The sequence below is a fragment of the Caretta caretta genome, chromosome 15, assembly GCF_965140235.1.
Source record: "Caretta caretta isolate rCarCar2 chromosome 15, rCarCar1.hap1, whole genome shotgun sequence".
Classification (NCBI taxonomy): domain Eukaryota; kingdom Metazoa; phylum Chordata; order Testudines; family Cheloniidae; genus Caretta; species Caretta caretta.
In genome coordinates, this window is record NC_134220.1 from 6590097 (window position 1) to 6611057 (window position 20961).

The 20961-nt window shown below is 47.5% G+C and overlaps 1 protein-coding gene across 4 annotated transcripts in view; it reads right to left on the reverse strand.

Annotated features, from left to right (window-relative positions):
• The window catches only part of RBM19 (RNA binding motif protein 19), a 147049-nt gene that overhangs the window by 16833 nt on the left and 109255 nt on the right, over nt 1-20961 (reverse strand). For 3 of the 4 annotated variants that reach the window (XR_007352793.2, XM_048821083.2, XM_048821082.2), the window contains exon 24: nt 18050-18170. The exons of the other annotated variant lie outside the window; for it this stretch is intronic. Coding sequence is in view for 2 of the 3 variants with exons in the window: in XM_048821083.2 (XP_048677040.2) it covers nt 18082-18170 (89 nt within the window). In the remaining variant the exon portion in view is untranslated. The remainder of the gene's footprint in view (nt 1-18049; nt 18171-20961) is intronic. 4 annotated transcript variants of the gene reach the window in all.

Here is a 20961-nt window from a genome sequence, read left to right on the forward strand (position 1 = left end):
GCATTAAAAATTCACCAGCCAGTGAATTTTCAAGGGATTTGTAGTAATTAGATGACAAAATGCTGGCAAATCTCAGGCTTGCCGAAGATGTTACTCAGGGGTCAAAGACTCGACACTTTTGGCTGGGTAATTTGTAAGTGTCAATCACACTCAGCCATCAGAGAGAAAGGAAAGATCTAACGGCTGAATTCTAACTAAGTCCACTGTTCTTGCCTTCAGCCACCCTGTCTGCTATCATCCCCTCTCGCTCCCGCCTTTATCTAATGCAAACGCAGCCGCTGCCTCTCGCGAGGGACTCAAGCCTCGGCAGTTTAAACACAGATTTCTTTTTTTAAACTTCCCGTTTTTATTTTTAAAACCCAGATGCATGGAGAGAGTGAAACCTGCGTGGTTATTTTCATGTGGCTAGAAAGACGACTGCATGGCAGTCCCTGTCACTACAGGTCTTTCCCTGGTCTCCCCAAATCCCAGTGCCATTTCACCTACTGGTGGAAGAATGCATTGCTCCACATCAAGGCTTTCTCTAGCTGACCCTCAGCGTGCCCTAGGCCCCATCTCAGTGGCTGGCAAATCGGGATTTTCTCATTTAGTCCCTTGCTACGTTCTTAGAATCACTTTTAGACAATGGCCTCTTATCCCATCCCTCGTCATCCACCTGGCTCCCGGGAGAAAAGAACAAACCAAAATAAAGCATTTGCAGTTTCATTTGCCTCACATGATACAAAACCAAGATCTACTCAGGCTGTCACAGAAGACCCAGGCCCCGATCCTCCGATGCACTCCACATCGGAGTCCCTTATGCTTATATGCAGCCCCACTGCATCTGAAGGGGATGAGCATGGGTGCAGGGGTTTAGCTGCATAGAGCCCAAGGGGTCTCAGTGAGCAAACCCAGTAATAAATCACGAGTGCAGTAATCCAGGGAAAACGGCTGCATAAATGACACTGACCTGACCAAGCGAGTAGGAAAGAGAGGAGAGGATTTACTCCTTTTCTTTACTCATGAACCAGGATGCCCTCCACTGACACACTCCCTTGCAGGAGGCTTAGACAGAGGTCAGAAGTTTGGGAGTGCAACAGATATGGCAGTTCAGTGGCGAGCAAGATGAGACTTGTAATGCAGTCTTATGAAAGGGTCACCAGCTTTCAGTCACCAAGTTACAGACCCGCAGCCAGAGGAAGGGTAAAGCACAGAACTGGGAACGAGGTTTACTGGGCTCAGTTCTTGGCTCTGTTATGACTTCCTGAGCCAAACTCTGCTCTCACTCACACCTGGCTCAATCCAAAGTAACTCCACTTCGTAATGGCTTCCACTTTAAGGTCTTAACTCAAACTTTGACTAACTGGTGCTCTCCTGCAAGATGCAGCGAAGCACTTAAGCACGTGCTTATCCCCTTTGAAGTCGGTGGGATTCCTCATGTGCTTACATTTATGCACATGCTTTGGAGCTTGGCTGGATCTGGGCCAGACCTCAGCACCTTGCAGCCTTTGAGCCACACAACATTCCTGAGAGGAATAAGTTCCATTTTACGGATGGGGAAATGGAGACGCAGAAAGGTTTGAACATTTGACTTTAATGTGGATGCCTGAAGTTAAGCACCTAAATCTTTATTTTGGTGCCAAAATTAAGTGTCTTGATTGTCCACAGCACCCAGCGGCTTTGATGGGACCCGTGGAAGCTCAGCAGGCTCAACAATCAAGCTAAACTTATTCAGGTGCCTATCGTCAGGCATTCAGTTTTGAAAGTGTTGATTTAAGCGGCTTGGTCAAGGTCCCATCATCATCATCACCATGGCAAAGCCCTAAGGGGCATAGCTCCTTGCAGACTGAACACCACTTGGATCGATCTCTAGCTAGGTCCTTAAAGTGGTCTGGCTGGATATTCAACTTATGTCCATCACTGGCGATCTTAGTGCATCACTGAAGCTTTCAGCCAAGGTCCCCCATGGAGTCACATTCTATTCTCATCTACTACTAGTATAACCCCAGAAGCTGCCACTCTCGCCTTGGGAATCACTCCAGGCTCACACACGTTTAAGAGCAAAATTTGACCCAAGAAACCTGTAGCACAGCTGGGCATAGGACTCAGGACTCCTAACTGAAACATCATCCTCTCTCTAGGGGTACCCTGGGATCAATGCGTTTCAGATCAGGGCTCTGCTGAACCAAACTTCACTCAAGTTTATGGCAATCACCCAATTCCCTTTGATGGCATAACAACCCTATAATTCATAGCTGCTTATTCAGGCCACGTTCGAGATACAACAAAAAACTAATTGATTCACAAGCGTCTGTGCAAGTTATTTTAGGTCACCAAAAATCACAGGGGCGTGTGTCTAGCTGCATTCACTTTACCTATGTTTTATGTGTTTAAACAATGTCATTGCCCACTCTCTAAACCCTGTGGCTCACATCTGTTTTTGGACTGCCAGCAAGGAAGAAGGAAAAGTGGGAGGAGAGGTAATGACTGAGGTAGTGAAGGTGTAGGACTGTCATGAAAAGCCAATGGCAAGTGGCTAAATCTATCCTTTTCATATAGCAGAGATTGGGCACTGCGGCAATGACGACACAATCTAGGGCAACTGGGATTATACAGAGGGGACAATTTGGGCATCAAAACACCAAGAATTTTAGTGTGGGTGCGGCTGACCCATCAGACAGATCCCAGGGCAAAGTAGTCCTACCGTATGTGATAAAGAATTCCCAAAATACTAAAAATGTAAGTCTCAGAAAAACAGCCCTCTTCCTCAATTCCTCCTGTGGGCTAAATTTTGTAAGATTCTGTTTTATAGAAACACGGGAACAGAAGAAAATTACATTTGAAAAGAAGAGATACACTTTTGTGTAGCAATCTTGTCAAATCTCGCCATAGGGTGGTGTGACCGTTATATCAGTGGTAACTCAACCAAACAGCATTCTGTTGATCTTGACCCATAGAAATGCCCTATGTAAATGAGCTAAGGGGATTGTTAATGTTACTGTAGTTTCGCCTTAATTTAAAAAGTAATTTAACAGCTGTGAAATGCTGCCCAACAACAGAGCAGATTTGAGTTGGGGCTATTTTTGCTAGCCAACAGCAGGATTTTAGTTCTATTATAAACATTTAAATAGCATTAATTTTGTGTTAGGGCACCTAGAACTTTACAAAGGTGTCTTTTTTATTGTTATTTACATTGAAAGACATATAACCAAACATGCAAAGTACACATGCTGGCAGGTAGATGCGGGCAGAGCTAAGGTTGTGTGGGGTATTTTATCTCTTCATTTTCCACAGTTCCCTCCTTTTTTTAGTGGAACTTTAACTTCGAACTTCTTGGCTTTCATCCATTTGTGTTTTTAAACTACAACATTCCACTAAAATTTTTTTTTTCCTCCCTGTAAGTTATTGATACATATTTACAACTTTAACTCAATGAATTTCTCCCTTGGGAATAGATAAACTATGGATCTGACCACATATACACACCCACATGTGCACAGCGAGTGAAAGAACCAAGCCACTGCTGTGATATCCCATTGATGATCTATTAGGTCAGACCCTGGTCCCAGGGAGATGCTCTCCAGAATTGCAAAGGAGCCAGCCAATGGAATATACTCTGCATTTAAAGTCTTTTAGGCTTCAGTTGAGCAAAACACTCAGGATAAAGTTTTCAAAAGGATGTAGGTGATTTAGCAGCTTAAGCTCTACTGAAAGATTCTTGGAATCTGAATAAGGCTCAGGTCTGGTCTACACCACAATGTTGCTCCCACCAATGTAAGCCCCTCACTAAACTGACTTAATTGCATGAGAGGCGTAACACTTAGGTCACTTGCAGCCAACAGAAGGAGCTAGTATGGCCATGCAAACAATTTTGTAGTGTAGACTTGCCCATTGGCTCGTAAGTACCTGCATCACTTTTAAAAATAGGTCTTAAGCTCCTAAGTCACTTAGGTAGTGGCAGTGTGACTTGCAGCCACGGAATACGGGCTCAGGATGCGTGTTTAGGTGTGACTAAACAGGACTGATCCTCCAGCCTCTTCCTGCAGTTCCAGGAACATACTGATTGCCACATGGGATCAGCCCAGTGCAGTCTCCTGCCTGGCAGTGGCCAGGACCAGCTCCTTCAGAGCACAGTCCCAGAAACCTTGCAGTAGACAACTGCAGAACATCCTGCCTATGGAGGAAGTTCTGCCCTAGTCCCTGCCAGTTAGAGGTCGTTGTATGTCCTGGAACAGGCTGATATCATAAAACCCATTGTTTTTTCAAGGACTCTGTTTAGTCATATTGTACATCATCCACTCCCCCCATCTTACAACCCTCCTCAAACGCTTCACTGCCTGCACCCTTTGGTTCTTGCCATCATGGCTTGACAAAAGATAATGCAGCAGAGCGTCAATCTAACATTGTGGTCCATCTAATCCAGGAGCCTGTCTCCAACAGCAGCCAATGCAAAATGCATCAGAGAAATTCCCCAACACCTCCTATAAATACACTCCTATGTGCCACAATGTACCAAGGGAGGAAGTTTCTTCCCAAGCTCAATCTGTTGATGGTTTTATAGTCTGGGATGAGGATGAAAGCTCATCTAATTGCTTTCCCCGGGGAAAGCCATATGCTAGTCTTAGTGACAGGTCTAACCGTTTATTAAAAATGTCACCAAGATGTTTGACTTAGCCATATCCTGCCTCAGTGAGTTCCACAAGTTAAAAAGGGAAATAGTTTGATATGCAATTATTAGTGTTATATTTATTGCCATTAAGTGCCCTCCTTTATTATAACAGAGTACACAGGCAACAAACAAGCCTTTCTGGGCACAATTCCCTATATATATATAACTCAGCTCCTCTTGCTCATCTTTCCAATGACACATTTATGTTAATAAGCAGTGCTGTGTGCAATCATTGACACAGTACCTTTGTTCAACCTTGTGCCCCGGCCTTAGAGCATTATAACGATCCGATGGGGACTGCTCCATCACTTGCAACACATGCAGTATACCTGCAGAACAACAGGAGGGTACTGAGGGGCAGCCATACGCACTCTCATTCTGCTGCTGCTACGCACCATCGGCTCAAGCTGCACGGCCAGGGTTTGACATGCTCACAGCCTCTCATGTGAATTATAGCCTTGTGCTCCCAACTCCTTTATTCTCTCTCTGGCTGGTGAAGGTAATGGCAAGAAGAAAGGAGAATTCACAGCTTAGGGGAAAGTGGAGGTCAAAGGTTCTGGAGTTCCAATATTTCTTTATCTTCTCGAGTGACATGGGAAGATGCTCAATCCCACAGACAGTCAAAGAATTACAGCTCTGTATGTCTCTCTTCAGTTTAAACACACAAGGAAACCAGTGTGGAGGAGTTAACCAATTAGTTTGGGGGCCTTTCCACAGTTCATAGTTCAGATCATTCTGGCCTAGCCTAGAAGGACTGTAAAGTGGTTTGAGGCGAGACGGAGGTTCCTAGATTACTGGACATCTTCTGTACCTACTCGGAGGTCCGCAGGCCCAACAGATCAGTGTTTCTCTGGGCGCTAGACAACTCAAGGCGAATTGTAACAACTGTACCACACAGGGATAAGAGTCTGGTCGCCATTCCTTCCCTCTGGATCAACTGGGTGTGTACAGGGCCTCAACTCTAGCTGGAGAGTGAGCATCACTACCAAGGGCAACCCAGCGCAGAGTACAGGATGTGTATGCTACTCCCTGAACAGATTGCTGAGACACTCACCCTGAAGTTGGGCTTTTTAAAGTGCCTGGCAGATTCTACTGGTCAGGCTAGAACACCTTCCTCCCTTTCCCAAAAACACATGCTCACTGAAGTCAGCAAAAACATCACTTCATAGATGTTAAGGCCAGAAGGGACCATTCTGATCTTTTAGCCTGACCTCCCAGATAATGCTGGATCATTTAAAGACCTAGAGAACTCTTGCTCCATTTGGTTTGGGGTATTCATTAGAATCATAGAATATCAGGGTTGGAAGGGACCTCAGGAAGTCATCTAGTCCAACCCCCTGCTCAAAGCAGGACCAATCCCCAATTTTTGCCCCAGATCCCTAAATGGCCCCCTCAAGGATTGAACTCACAACCCTGGGTTTAGCAGGCCAATGCTCAAACCACTGAGCTATCCCTCCCCCCATTCATCCCTGATGAACAACACTGGCTGGCTCAAATACACAGAGAGCCACAGGTCCATTTCCTACTTCTCCTGCCCCTCACCTCACCACAGAGAACGGCAACCCAAGTCTAGATCTCACTCTAGCACGCAAAGGGCCATTACATGGAGCTACTGCACCAGCTCCAGTGCCGATGCTGATGTCAAATATGGAAGGCACTTGTTGCCAATGCCCTCACAGGGGATGTCAAGATGTCTGCCTTCCAAACTCGCCCCTTCCGTTGCCATGCCTTGCGGACAGATTTTTATGCTATTTCGTCCACGTACGGCACTGGTTTGCATATTTCACCGATTCCGGTCACATCGTGTACGCATATGACTGAGCCAACGTTTGTTGATATTCTCTCTCCCTCTCTCCTAGTTCCAGTTTGGGGTGAAAGCCTTCCATATTAGCCAATTTGGATACCCATTTACTGTGAATTACTGAGCCTGATTATTATTCATGAATGGATAAATCTGAAATCTCAGTCTCTGCCATGCGATTTTTCTCCCTCTTGAATGCATATATTTAGGGAAAATAGGAGGCAGTGTGTATCACACAGTCTCTCTCTCTCACTCACACACACCATAGAAGGAAAATCTGGACAGTGGCTTTTCACAGCCCTAGTTTACTTTTTAACCAGTGTACATGGATCTGCCACAATCAGCACTGATGTTCACTGAGATGGGACACAGTAATGCAGGTGGATGCTAGCACTGTGTTACCTGAGGTGAGGGACGCTTTAAACTGGAGCAGGAATGGAAACTGGAAGTTACAGGACAAAGAGCCAACACCAGCCAGGAGCTCAGAAAATTGGAGCATTTTGACTGCTGGGTGCAGGAGGCTTAAGAACACATTCCAGCCCAATGCACACAACACTGGCTTACGACGCTGAGAGTTAAAGTCTGACGAGGCAGGAGTAGTTTCGGGCTGCCATGCAATCTTCTATAATTGATTCCAGGTTCTCCAGCAGGGTAGGCAGAGGGTTTTTAAAATTTAAAGGGCATAAATAACGATGAAAGAACGTAATTACTAGCTAAGGAAAGAGTCCAAAAGGCTACATTAAAAAAACAAAAACAAAAAACCCCCAAAGAAATCACAGCGCACCTGCACAAACAGCGGGGACTTGTACTGTGGACTCCACAATAATAATCACTGGCACTTATTGCATGCAGCCGTTTCCAGCCGGAGAGATACAAGGTATTTTACAGATGGGGAAACTGAGACAACGAGGTTAAGCAACGTGACTACCATATTTCCTATCTGCCCTTGCAGTCAAAGGGAATGAGGGAGGCAGTGTGGCCTAATGGAGAGAGCACTGGACTAGACTTAGGAGACCTGCGCTCTAGTCCTAGCTCTTCCACCAGCCTGCCGAGTGACCCTGAGCAGGTCACTTCACTTCCCTGTGCCTCAGTTTCCTCATCTGTAAAAATGGGGATGACAATCCAGACCTCGTCTGTAAAGTGCTTTGAGATCTACTGGTGAAGACAGGCATTATTAGTATTATTCTAAACTAGAGCTCGCTCATGGGTGGGGAATACTGCAGGCTCTTCCATAGCTGACCTTTGAGAGACTTTGATAACTTCAGCCGAAACGCCAAGTTGCCTGCTTCAACCTGCAATTATTGTGCAGCTACAGGGAACCTGACAGGCTGGGGACCTGGGCTGAACCCCTACATCTTCACACACAGATTGGAGTATTCGCACACACTCCAACTGGAGGCATCCTCTGCGGAAAATCTGGAGCATGGTTTGCAATTGCTTTGATAATCCAGTGATACCCAAAATGGAACAGAGAGTGCATTGGATGTGCATGCCGCTCAGAGAAGTGCAAAAGGGGCTAAGCCACAGGGAGTGACGCGACCACCTTTTCCTTTGTTGGTCGAGGAGAGCAGGCAAGGTTACAGAGGAGAATGACCATCGGCACAAAACCACAGGAATACAGAGTTTACACACACCCTTGCAAGGATCCAGCAGCTGGCTGGAGCTCAGATGTGGAAAGGATTGAGTATGCCGCAACAACCTGGCAAGATGTGAGTTCTTCTTTCATCTCCACCAAAGGGCTGGGAAACAACGTTCACCATGCTGGTTTCTTCTTTGAATTCAGCCTCGAGATGTAGGTAGGGTCTTGTGACAGAATCTTTGTACAAGGTATGTCTTGTAAGGTTTCATTTGAAAACTCATAATTTGCTGCTCAGTATTGTCCTGATCAAATATGTGTGGCAACACTACGTGAAGTTATAAGATTCCCCAGTATGATCCTAAGAGTGCGTGTTCAAGCTCCACATAGCACCAAACTGGTCCAAAAGGCCTGTCTTGAACAAAGAGTGCATGTTTGCCTTAATTTGCATTTAAGCAGTAAACAGAGTCATCAAGCAGGAAGGCAAAACAAAGGAAGCTCAGACAGGGGGAAAAAAAAACCAGCAGGGAACATCCTTCCACACAGACTCTGTCTCCTGGTTCCCAGATGGAAATGTTTTTCAAAAGGGGGATGGAAACTATAAAAAGAAGAGGCAAACACACCAAGCCACCCCTCTTTCTCTCCCTGCCCACCTCATTCTCTGCATCTAAGAAGACAAAAGGAAATGGCCCCGGGACTCTGGGAGAGGAGTCCTGACCTGTAAATTTGGTCAGTAATCTGCTGGAGCCTGCAGTGAGACAGTTTGCTTTGGAAATGAGATAGTTTTTTAAGTAGATACTAAAAAGCCTTTTATCTTTATTTTTCTTGTAACCATTTCTGACTTTTATGCCTCATGACTTGTACTCACTTAAAATCTTTGTGTGTAGTTAATAAACTTCTTTTGTTGTTTTATCTAATCCCGTGGTTTTAAGCTGAACTGTCTGGGTAACTCTCTAAGATAATAAGCTGGTATATGATTGTCTTAAAGGAAAAACAGACTTAAAATATTTTCACTGTCCAGGAGAGGACTGGGTAGTCCAAGGCATACATTTCTGGGAGAAGATCCGGGACTAGGGTTGTGCTGGTATAACCAAGGCTGGTAAGAGGCAGGGTATAACTGGCAAGCTGCAATTACACATAGACACTCAGGGGGTGGCTTGCATGCTGGAAGGCTGTTTGTAAGCGGCCCAGGTGGGAGCTACTACAGAAAGGCAGGGATGACACAGTCCTCCACTGGTGTGGATTTTGCCCCGGTAGGTCAAAGGCCTTTATTCAATTAGCCAAACAGATGCTGGGTTATCAGGTTCTCCCTTCTGTAAAGGTACAGCTGGAATAGAGCCCAGAGCAGTCAAAACCCACAATGTATTCACCAGCCAGGGCAAATCCAGTAGAGACAGGAAGAAATCACCTGGACCTAGGTACCAGAGTGATGCAAGGGGACACAAACACACACAGAGATCATCAAGCTTTCCTGAGTAGGCAGCAATACAAGGTGTCACAGAGTCACCGGGTGAAGCTCTGGAACTACTCCATATGAAGCCAGTCAGGACTCTGGGGGAGCCTCCTCTCTCTGAGCAGACTGTCGCCAGGGCAAGAAGCTTACACAGCTTTGACCCTTCCTGGGTCTGACCTCGGAGCATTCAGCATCCCCTTCCTCACTGTGTGTTTCCCGCAGCGAGTCCGCCTGGGCAGGGCTTCTGGGGAAGCCAAAGGGCCCTGCACCCCAACTCTGCAGTGACTCTCAGCCAGCCAGTAAAACAGGTTTATAAGCTGACAGGAACACAGTGTAGAACAGAACTAGTTAGCACAGAAATCAATGACTTTCAGCCAAGTCCAACTTGGGGAGTCCCGTGCCCTGGACTCCCCCTCTTCCAGTCCCCCCCCAAGCAGACTGCTCCGTTTCCAGCCACCCGACCTCTGACATGCCCATTGCCCCCCCTCCTTGTCTTTGTCCTGCTTCCCGGGCAAAAGGTGTCACCTGGTCGCATCCCCCTCCCTGGTCTCAGGTTATGAAGGGCACTGGCATAGCCTATGTGCAGACAGCTGGACAGCCTCACCTGCCCCGAGGGCCTCAGCAAAAATCACACACCCAGTTCCCACCACCAAAATACTGGTGCAATACATAGGGAAACTGAGGTACCCACAGGATTAGTATAGGACAGTAAGACTCGCTTGCAACATAACAAGATGAATAAAACCCCACTTCGTCACACAAGGATGCAATGTGTGAAACAACAACACAGCAGGCCTGGATGCTGGTTTAACATCTACAAGCAGATTGGAGGCTATACCCTGTGGTTTCATTTCTGTCTGGGGTATGGGATGGATCAGAGAAACGCCACAGACCCTGGCCAAGATTTTCCAAAAGTGGCTAGTGATTTTGGATGCCCAATGTATGTTGATTTTCAGGAAGTGCTGAGCACCTGCCCTCTAAAATTCCTAATCCTTTAAGATGTCCCAAAAATAGGGGCACTCAAAATCACTATTGAACATTTCGCCTGATATGTTTATTACTGTCTGTATTACACTGGTATTGTTGTTGTCCCTTAGTAGGTACTGCTGCCACTGAGGCCTTTGGCAATGGACAGCTATGCGTTAAAGTTACGCTAAACCATATTACTTTATCTAACCCAGTAAAAAGGCTACATTCTAATACAGCCCTGTCCCTGTTCTCTCCGCCCTCCCTGTGGTCTTTGGTCTATAGTTCTCTTCTTCCCAACACACAACTGAGCTGGATTCTTAGCTGGTGTAAATCAGCAGAATTCAATGGACCTATGGCAATTGACACCAATGGAGCATCTCATTGACAACGCTTCATTTAAATATATATTTATTTGTTTTGTGATCCATGACGGGGGCTACTAGTTACTACCATAAAACAAAGAATAAATAATACTAATAATTCCCAGCCAAAATAAACACATTAAGATGGAGGACATGCTGAGAATGCATGTAAGGCTAAAAATCAATATAGGGATATTGGGTGAATTAACTATAAGGAAAGTGAAGAGTTTGTATTATTCCATCATTAGGTTCATCTGAGACCAAAAGAGGTCTTACGATGGGTGCTACATTTCTTAAAGGACCCATTTACAATTTCATTTCAATTCAAACTAATTAATGGATATACTTGTATGTTGTCAGAAAATCCCTTTTGAGTAAGTGCTGTAATTTCAGGGGCAGGCTTCATGGTGTTCTTTGTACATAACAAAGAAGTTGAATCCTTGCTCGAAGAGTAAAAATCAACTCAAATTGTACCATGGAGCTGTGATTAGCTCATATATATTCTCATAATATTCTCTCTCACACACACACACAAAACTGTGTAGCTGTGATCAGCACCTCCATAACAATGCACACATACATATATTATATATGTACATACATGTAAAAGCTTCCCCCACCAACATTAAAGAGATTTATTTGAAACTAAATTGTCTGAAAAATTGGCCAATGCCAACTGCTGAATGAGATAAGTATCATTAAGGGAAAAGAAAGTCTTCATTACTTTCAAAGAGGAAAAGCCTGTACACCAATGGGGAATAACATGTTTTAAAACATATCAAAGGGTTAAATTAATTTTCATTAAAATTTAAATGCGGGAAGGCTCCCTTCCCCCCGTCCCCTGCGCCTTTGAATGTTTGACTGGCAACCATTTCATATTTCAATCTCGGCAGAACAAATTGAATTAGATGTTGAAACCAAACTCTGCTCTGTTCTCTAAAGCCTACATGCTCTGCTTGCGCTAATCCTTTTCGTTGCTGCTACAGAGCACAGAGACGCTCAGTAAGAAATCTGCCCTGCCATAAAAGACAATAAGAAAAGAAGGGGGGGAGGGAAACCCAACAAACCCACAACCCCATCAAGCCTTGCTTAAGTTGTCTTCCACGTGTGCTTTAAAAAGACTGGAGTCAGAATCCCCATTCTGACCCCTCACCAGTTGTCATCAGGGTAGAATGGATATCAAGTATTTGTCGTCTTTCCACTCCTCTACTCGCTTCCTCATCATTTTCTACATACCTTTAAAAATAGTTTAAAATGAACCAGAATTTCAACTTATCTTTTACATGATTTCCACCCACCCACACCCAGCCTTCTGAGCATCTGAGCTGAGCGTCAATTTCCAAATATGCAAATTCCATCCACACAAGCCAACTGGAAACTTCCCCATCAAAAGATGCATCTCTACCCAGCCTGTCTTCTCAATTTCATGCCATGAAATCATCATAATCTCAATGACCTCACAGCTACTGGAGATCAATAATAGGCCTTACTGTTTGGTTTTCCCTCCCCAAAGCATAGTTGATAAAGGTACCACAGACTGAGCAGAAGACAGGAATGCCACAATGATATCTTTGTAGCTCTTAGGAGTCCTGTGATGGTCCAGATCCCATTGTGCCAGGAGCCTGTACAAACCCAGAGCAAGAAAACGGTGCCCCTGCCTCAAAGAGCTTCCGATCAGTCTAACCCCATCCCTTTTACTGACAAGCTGACACACCACTTTAACCTTTTTGTGCCTCAGTTTACCAACCTGCAATATGAGGACAATGTCCATCCTGCCTCTTAAGAGGGTTGGGAGAATCCATGTTTGCACAGTGCAAAACACCATAAGGGCTGAAGTGCTATTTAGTGGACTAGTCTTTCTCCACTGCAGAGATGAACCTAAATCTTGGGCTTGGGTGTCAAGCAAAAGTGAGTTTGCCTGTTACCAAATGGTGAAGTAACAAAACTACCAATGCAGTTAAGAGATTCATAGATTCCAAGGCCAGAAATGACCACTGTGATCATCTAGTCTGACTTCCTTTGTAACACCGGCCAGAGAACTTCCTCATGATAATTCCTAGAGTAGAGCTTTTAGAAGAACATCCCATCTTGATTGTAAAAATTGCCAGTGATGGAGAATCCACCACGACCCTTGGTAAAATTACTCCAGTGGTTAATTACCCTCATCGTTAAAAGTTGACCCCTTATTTCCAGTCTGAATTTGTCAAGCTTCCATTTCCAACCCCTGGATCATATTTGACTTTTCGCTGCTATTTGAAGAGCCCATTATTAAATACTTGTTCCCCATGTAGGTACTTCAAGGTCCAGTTCAGCATGACTGGAACAGCAGGGAGCTGCAGACAACATTAAAGGGATGATGGTAGAACCTTTGTTCCCTGTGCCCACAAAGGACTGGAACGGCAGAATGCTATGGATCAGGCCAGAGGTACATGGGGAGAGCTCTGTGTCTATTGTTGTCAGGCTCTATTCCCAGCTCTAACCAATGCTCACCATCCTTTCCCCTCACGCTGCTCCCTCCCCACCCCCACGTCTCTCCTCTTGCTCCCTTCTCAAGAGGGAGGTGTTAACAACAGATGCATCTGGAGGCATCCTTATATTAGAGCCATTCCAAAAGGACAAATGGTATCTCAAGGCCCTGTACTTATTCCAGACGCACGGCATGGAGCAGACAGTTATTTAACCCAGCTTGGATTATTCCTGTGGTCATGTAGCCACCTTTCCTTTCATCAGCAGAGCCCTGATGCTGTGTGTGCTTCCGTCACAAACGGGAGCCTGGGAAGGCAGATATATTAGAAAGGTTATTGGTCAGCTGTAGGCCCAGATGTGTTTTGTGTCACTATTCAGGAGGCCACCGGTGTTGTGGGTTTAACAAAAGTCCAATAATAAGTAAGGTTATGAGCATCCCACTGCTAGGCGTATTGGTAAACGTCTCGCAACAATAGACAGCTATCACAGAGAAAAACAGCCTCTTGCACACTAATATACATCGCACACAAAACACATGCCACTGAGAGCTGGCTGACTATCTGCGCACACAAGGGCCTAGTTCTGAGGACACAGCTAAGACTGAAAGAGGGTATGTGTGTGTGTGTGTGTGTGTGTGGCGGGGGGGGGGGACGGACGACCCTTTCCTTAGACATACTAAAACTAGACAGGGAAAAGCAACTGAAAACTACGGAGCATCCCAGGATTGGCAGGGAGAGTAGATGCCCTAATTGGCCTTCGTCATCCCGTGACCCCTGGGTAACCTCAAGAAGTTTATGAGCAGATGCCTTTCCTGACCTGTTCTACACACACAGTAAACAGGGCAGGTAACATTTTCAAAAGCACACAGATGACTTCGGAGCCTAATTTTCAACTTAAGTTAATGGAACTTCAGCCATTTTGAAAATTGTACCCAGTCCGAGCTCACTTCTTTGTTGGGTTTTGCTTTACCATCAGAGAAAACAACTCAGGGTCATGGCTTTGCCTCTTTTGATTCTGGAAGTCACTCTGGGAATCAGGGGAATTGGAAGACAGACACTCTTGGTTCCACTGCAGGAGGAAGAAATTCGGAATAACTCAGGCCTCTTTCGGAGCCAAAGTTCAGACAATGTGTGTTGCTCTTGGTGGCGAACAAGTCTGTCTCAGGGGGTCTCCACTGTTGGAAGTCAATTTGTGATGGATCTGTGCAATGACAATGTGCAATATGTGTTGGTCACTAACTGCCTGCTCACAAGTCTGATTCCTGGGAGGTGATGGGCCACTGGTGTTACCCTGTTCTGATGGCACCTGTTCCACAAATAGATGGCTTTGAGGCAGAGGGATGAGGAGTGGGCACCCCCTTGCTTGTTTATCTAGCACATGGTCATCAGGCTGTCTGCGAAGATCACCACGACTGAGTTCTGGAGAAGAGGCAGGAACGGCACACGGGCCACTCTGATGGCTGGGTTCTGGGACGTACACATGCAGCCCCCTGCTGCTTGGGAACCAAGTGACTCAGAGCTACAGGTGGTGCAAGTGAGCTCTCCATCCTGTCCCTGACACATCTGTGATCAAGATCCTTGCTGGGGAGAGGACTGAGAAGGGGAACCCTTTTCAAGCGTTTGAGGGTGTCAGGCAGCTCCAAGTGACATGATACACTACTATCGCCTTCTCGTCTATCAGGTGTTTCACCGGAGAATAGACTGCCCTGAACCAGTGCTGGAGGGCATGTAGGTAAAGCCTGGCAAGTGGCATCATGTACATGCTGAGGTGGCTGCCGGACTCAGCTGCATCGATGGCCCCAGTGCCGGGTGATCAGCGTCGATGTCATCAGTGCTGATTTTGATGGGGTTTTCTTCCTGCCCTTCTCACTGCTAGACCCCAGGATGCGGTGTCTGCTCAGAGAAGAACTTGCTGAGCGTCACCCCATGGGTTCCTCGGAGGCGGATGTCTCCTCCGGGCTGAGGTGACATGCATCAACTGCTTGAGCAGGTAAAGTCTGAGCCATGTGTCCCTGGGCACACGAATCCTTTACAAGAATGATTTGCACACCAAGCACCTATCAAGGATCTGACCCTCCCCCAGACAGACAGGGGCATCAGCTGTGCCCATCGACAAGAGGGATGAGTCCATTGTAGGTCGGGTAGGGCCCAAACCCTGAAGGCTTGGAGTCCATCATGGCAGTTAGCATGAAGCACCCTGCCCTGCTATGCATGAGTAGATGTCTCCTGATCTTTTTAGTTTTGGAACGTCCCGTTTCAAAGAATTAACAACGGAGGAAAGTGATGAAAGACTCTTCACAAAACTAATGAGTTTGAAGCTCACGAAAGAGCAGTGGGTCGGACAGTCGCCAGGATCCATGTCGCTGTCGAGGGCAGTCAGAGAACAGAGGGACCGTGAGCTCTCAGCTCTTCACGCCCTCACATGGGAGCATGAGGTGGCATAGGGCACGTGTGCAGCCCTGATGGACGCTGCTCCTCCACAACATCCGATCAAGAGCCTGAGGGGCCAGTGCACCTACAGTGGGAGCCCTGCTGACACATCATTAAGGAAGAAATGAAAGTTATTGCATTAAATACACACACAAATTTCTGATTGGTGCAACAATTTAAAACGCTGCCTCGCGCATGTCTGCACACGTAGGTGGTGAAAATGCAGCCACGTCTAGCCACCTGTCCTGAAGAGGAGTTTACGAGAAATCCACCTAATTAAAAAAATATCCAAAAATACATTTACTCCTGGAAACTCAGTAACCAAAAAAACAACTCTGTGCATAGAATATTAAGTTAAACCCGAAGATGTGCAGGGGAAGGCTGGAATTCACCCTAAGGGTGAAATGTGCCAGCTGTAGCTGTCCCCCACACCACAAGCAAATGCACTAAAAAATCTGTATCAGCCACTCTCCTGCAGCCACTCTCCTTGCACGAGAGCCACTGGTTGCGGGCACTAGCGCTGGGTGAGCAGGATTTGCTGTGGGGGCTCAGGAATGAGGTGGAAAGGGAGCTATAACCTGCGATCACAGGCACAGAAAGGTGCAGCAGGCCTGGCTTCTTATTTATTCGCCTGCAACAGTTTCCACAGAAGCTGTTCCATCCTCCCTAGAGCCTTCGAGACTGTGTCCCCTCCCGGCGCCCCACGCCATGGAACTGTAAGGAGAAGACATGAGCTGCACAGCACAAGAGGGAGCAGTGCCAATTACCACTCAAGGCAGCATGAACAAGACACTCTAAGTAGCTTACCAGTCAAAGGAAGAAGGCAGTGCAAAATCTTGAATCCTATTACATGCCACTTTGGGGCTAGGTGGCTTTTGTTTTGTGTCACAGCATTTCACTTCCATCATATTTTGCCAGCAAATTTAGCCCTGTTGAGAAGCATCAGACTGACAAGACCACAGAGCAGGCCTATCTGGGCATGGTACCCACACACTGGCCCACCAACATAGACAGCGTGCTCAGACCTCTGGGTCAGAGGAGCTCACTATGTCCCACTCCATCTCTGGCCTCTCCACTGAGATGGCTAGAGGTCCCAATTGGATTTTACTGCAACAGTTCTGCGGCTACCTGCCGCACTGGAAATGGGACTAAGATCTCAGTCTCGTTTCATACCTGCCGGCTAATGGCGATGCCTTTGCTCACTGCAAACCCGAGACTCTGGAGTGGACTGGCTGCATGCGGCAAGGCCTGAGCTAGCCAATCCCCTCCAATACGACAGCTGTCTCCATCAGTTTGTAGCAGGTGACTATAGAATGTCACAGCGGTGTCTGAACAGCACAGCTGTCATCCAGCCCCATGGTAGCATCTCCGTGACCTTGAGGTGCCTGGTCCCTACAGATGGAGCGAGGCAGCACAAGTCAGCGGTGGTGGCAGGAGAAAGGAGATTGCCAAGCTACCCATTTTGCGGCAACAGCTGCTGGCTGCTCTCTAGACAGGCTCTTTGGCAGCCCATCTGTTTCCTCGAATGGAGCAGGGGCAGGTGAGGAACAATTCGGTATTCTCCAGCTCCACTGCCTTTCCTCTCAAAGCCCCATGAAAGTGCATAAAGCGAGCAGGCTGCTGACTGATTTCACCCCAAAGCCCAAACGTGGCACCAGTACTGGACCCAGTTCTGATCCGCCACCCCAGTATTGTGACAAAAAAACTGGTGAGGGGGTGACAGATTGCACACAGGGACATTGCAAACCGGTTGAGAACTGCTTCCAGCTAATGGAATAACCAGCCTTTGAGGCAGTGCCACCTGGTAAGTGGGAGTTGGGACTGCTAGGGTCTTCTCTGAGCTCTGCAACTGACCTGCGGTGAGACCTCAGTCATGACACTTAATACCTGCTGTGGGACTTAATGTTTCTAAAGTGCTTTGGGAAGTTTGGATGAGAGGGGCTAGATAACCAGTGAAGAGCAGGGGCTGTTTCCACACTGAAAGGAAACCTGCCCTTTGCTTCTGTAAGAGCCGCGACCCGCTGCAGCAAAAAGGCACATGCACCTCACAAAAGACCAGGCAAGCGGTGGGCTGCGACCTCCGAGTCTCTGCTAAGCTGCTTATTTTACGATTACCCTGCATCCTCCCCTGCCTCCACCCCCATTTGTCTTTTTGGACCAGCTGTTGCATCCAGTCCGACACAAGGACTGTAACTCTGAGGCAGGGTCTGTCTTCTTTGTACAGCACCTAGCGCAATGGGACCCTGATCCTTGACTGGAGCTCCTAGGCGCTACCATAATTGAAACAATAATAAAACAACTGAAAGTTGAGAGGACTTGCCCCCACCCCTGCATGGAACACATACCCTCAGACACCAAACAGCAGCTGATGAGTCTGCTAGTCGCCCGCATCGTCATCCCTGTCCTCCTCCAGCTGCTCGAGGATTTCGTCCAAAGCCACAGCACGCTGCTTCTTCTTCGGGGAATCTGTGCAGGCCCAGATGGCAGAGGAGCGGGCGGGGTGAGAGAACACAGACACAATTAAAAGACATGCATCTGTACCTCACTGCAGCCAGCTTCTGAGGAGCTTTCCCAACCCCTGCCCATGCTGAGCGGTGCACGGGGCTGGCAACAACCGCATTCAAACGCTTCAGAGCCCGGTGCTGTCACAGCTGGGATTAGAAGCCAGGCATTCCTGGCTCCCAGGCCTGAGCTCTGATCACGTCTCTCCACCCCAGACAAGCCGAAAGGGCCTCCTCACCTTTAGAGAAGCAGAAGGCCAAGTGAGCCTGCATCCCGGTATCTGCGCCACAGGGCCTGGGGCAGGTTGTGGGGAGGAAGAGGATGGGCTGTGGAAGCTTCCACACTGCTCTGACTCTTGTGGGCTTGTCTTTGTAACAGTGGGGAGGGCAGGACAGGAGAGGGCTCCTGGGGAGTCTCTCTCCTTCCACTTGCTGTTCTGCAGGATGAGTATGTGTGATGAGGGGGATGGGACGGGATTGCAGATCATCCCCCTTTCTCACCTCTGACCAGGGAGGACACTTGCACCCTATGGGGGACAGCCAGATGTCACGTGTGTGTGCGGCGCCTATCAGAGGGGCTTATCATAGGAAGCAAAGGGGTGAAGAGCAGGAGAGAGAGGCAGCACACCTGGTCTCAGCGAGATGAGAGCACATGGATGGGGATACTGACTATGAGGTTGGGGGGGGGGACCAGGGTGGGGAGGAGAGCAAGGCAACTGGCAGCTTCCCCACCAGGATCATGTCCCCTGGACGGTGTGCACAGGAGGGAAGCTGGCTGCCCCAATCCCCCCTGCAGCAACCCCGGGCTGCATACGCCATCCTCGTTAGCTTCCTCTCCCCCACTCTAGCTCTCCTGAGCAGCTCGTCTTTAAAGCCCTCAACTATCATTTGCTTCTTCGTAATAATCAGGCTCTGGCAGTGCACAATGGCCTCTGGAAATTGAATTTGCAGGGAGGTAATGGGAGCTGTGGCAGCGGCGGCAGCCGAAAACAGAAGGGCAGGTGCGGCAAAGCATGAACTAAATGCCTGTCACTCTCTTGGCTGATGTTAACAACGCTGGGGCTGTGCCATGCAGACTCAGCCTGATGTAGACCCGCTCCCCAATAAGGGGCGCTCCCTGGGGCCGGGTGTTCCGGGGGGTGGCGAGCGACAGCTACGACTCACTGCCTCCAAAGCTGGCGGGAGATTTAACCCCTCTCCTGCTGCAGCTCCTGCGGTGACAGGGCTTTGTTTGGAGGCAAACCCGCACATTGCTTTAAAGAAATATGCAGTGGGATTCCTTGCAGTGCCCACTCCTTTGATGTACCCTGATCTATTGAATCCATTTATACAGGAGCACATCTCATGGTCATCTAAGCCCCCGTGAGGCATTCAAGTCAGGACTGAAGGTCCCACTGCTATTTGTCAGGGAGGAGGTGGATGATCCACCCAGGACAGGGCTACATGCTACATCTGGGGTACGATCCCGCGTCTCCATGGGCCAGTAATGTCCACTCTGGATGATTGATAGGGGTTATAGTGGACGAGAAGCTGGATATGAGTCAACAGTGTGCCCTTGTAGCCAAGAAGGCCAATGGCATTTTGGGATGTATAATTAGGGGCATTGCCAGCAGATCGAGGGACGTGATCTTCCCCTCTATTCGACATTGGTGAGGCCTCATCTGGAGTACTGTGTCCAGTTTTGGGCCCCACACTACAAGAAGGATGTGGAAAAATTGGAAAACGTCCAGCGGAGGGCAACAAAAATGATTAGGGGACTGGAACACATGACTTTCGAGGAGAGGCTGAGGGAACTGGGATTGTTTAGTCTGCAGAACAGAAGAATAAGGGGAGATTTGATAGCTGCTTTCAACTACCTGAAAGGTGGTTCCAAAGAGGATGGATCTAGACTATTCTCAGTGGTAGCGGATGACAGGACAAGGAGTAATGGTCTCAAGTTGCAGTGGGGGAGATTTAGGTTGGATATTAGGAAGAACTTTTTCACTAGGAGGGTGGTGAAACACTGGAATGCGTTACCTAAGGAAGTGGTGGAATCTCCTTCCTTAGAAGTTTTTAAGGTCAGGCTTGACAAAGCCCTGGCTGGGATGATTTAGTTGGGGATTGGTCCTGCTTTGAGCAGTGGGTTGGACTAGATGACCTCCTGAGGTCCCTTCTAACCCTGATAGCCTATGATTCTATGATCACGAACATTACACGTGGTTCAAGCTGTACTGGTTAGAAGCGATTTGACATGTTGGATTACAGCACCAGCACGTGATGTGAGCCCTCATGTACACCTTTGACGGTGGCTTTCTGAGAAGGTGCGACATTAGGGATAACCTGCCTGGGTGAACACTTGCCAAGAGTGAACCCAGAGGAGAGTGAGCGTGGCCAGAGTGAATTCATTTCAAGCTCCAGGTGAGCATCCATGGAAAAATTATCACCCAGCTTAGTGACACCAGTCAAGGGAGACCTTTAGCCCTGCTTGCTGAGGATGGCGTCTCTAGGAAAGACAGACAAGCTACCCCCACATTCTCCTCCCATGAGGAACCACACCTCCACATGGAGAACAGCTGTTTAAATCCTGCTCTCAGACATCAAAAGCCTCACTGGGTTTCTCAAACAAACAAACATACCGTAGGACTGAAGAAAGGTGTAAAATAAATAAATGGAACAAGCTGTGCATTTTCTTTTAGTATTACAGCTGCTGCCGAAGATAAACAACAAGGAAATGTCACAAAGCATCAATACAGAAGAAATTAACCTGACAAAAGCGC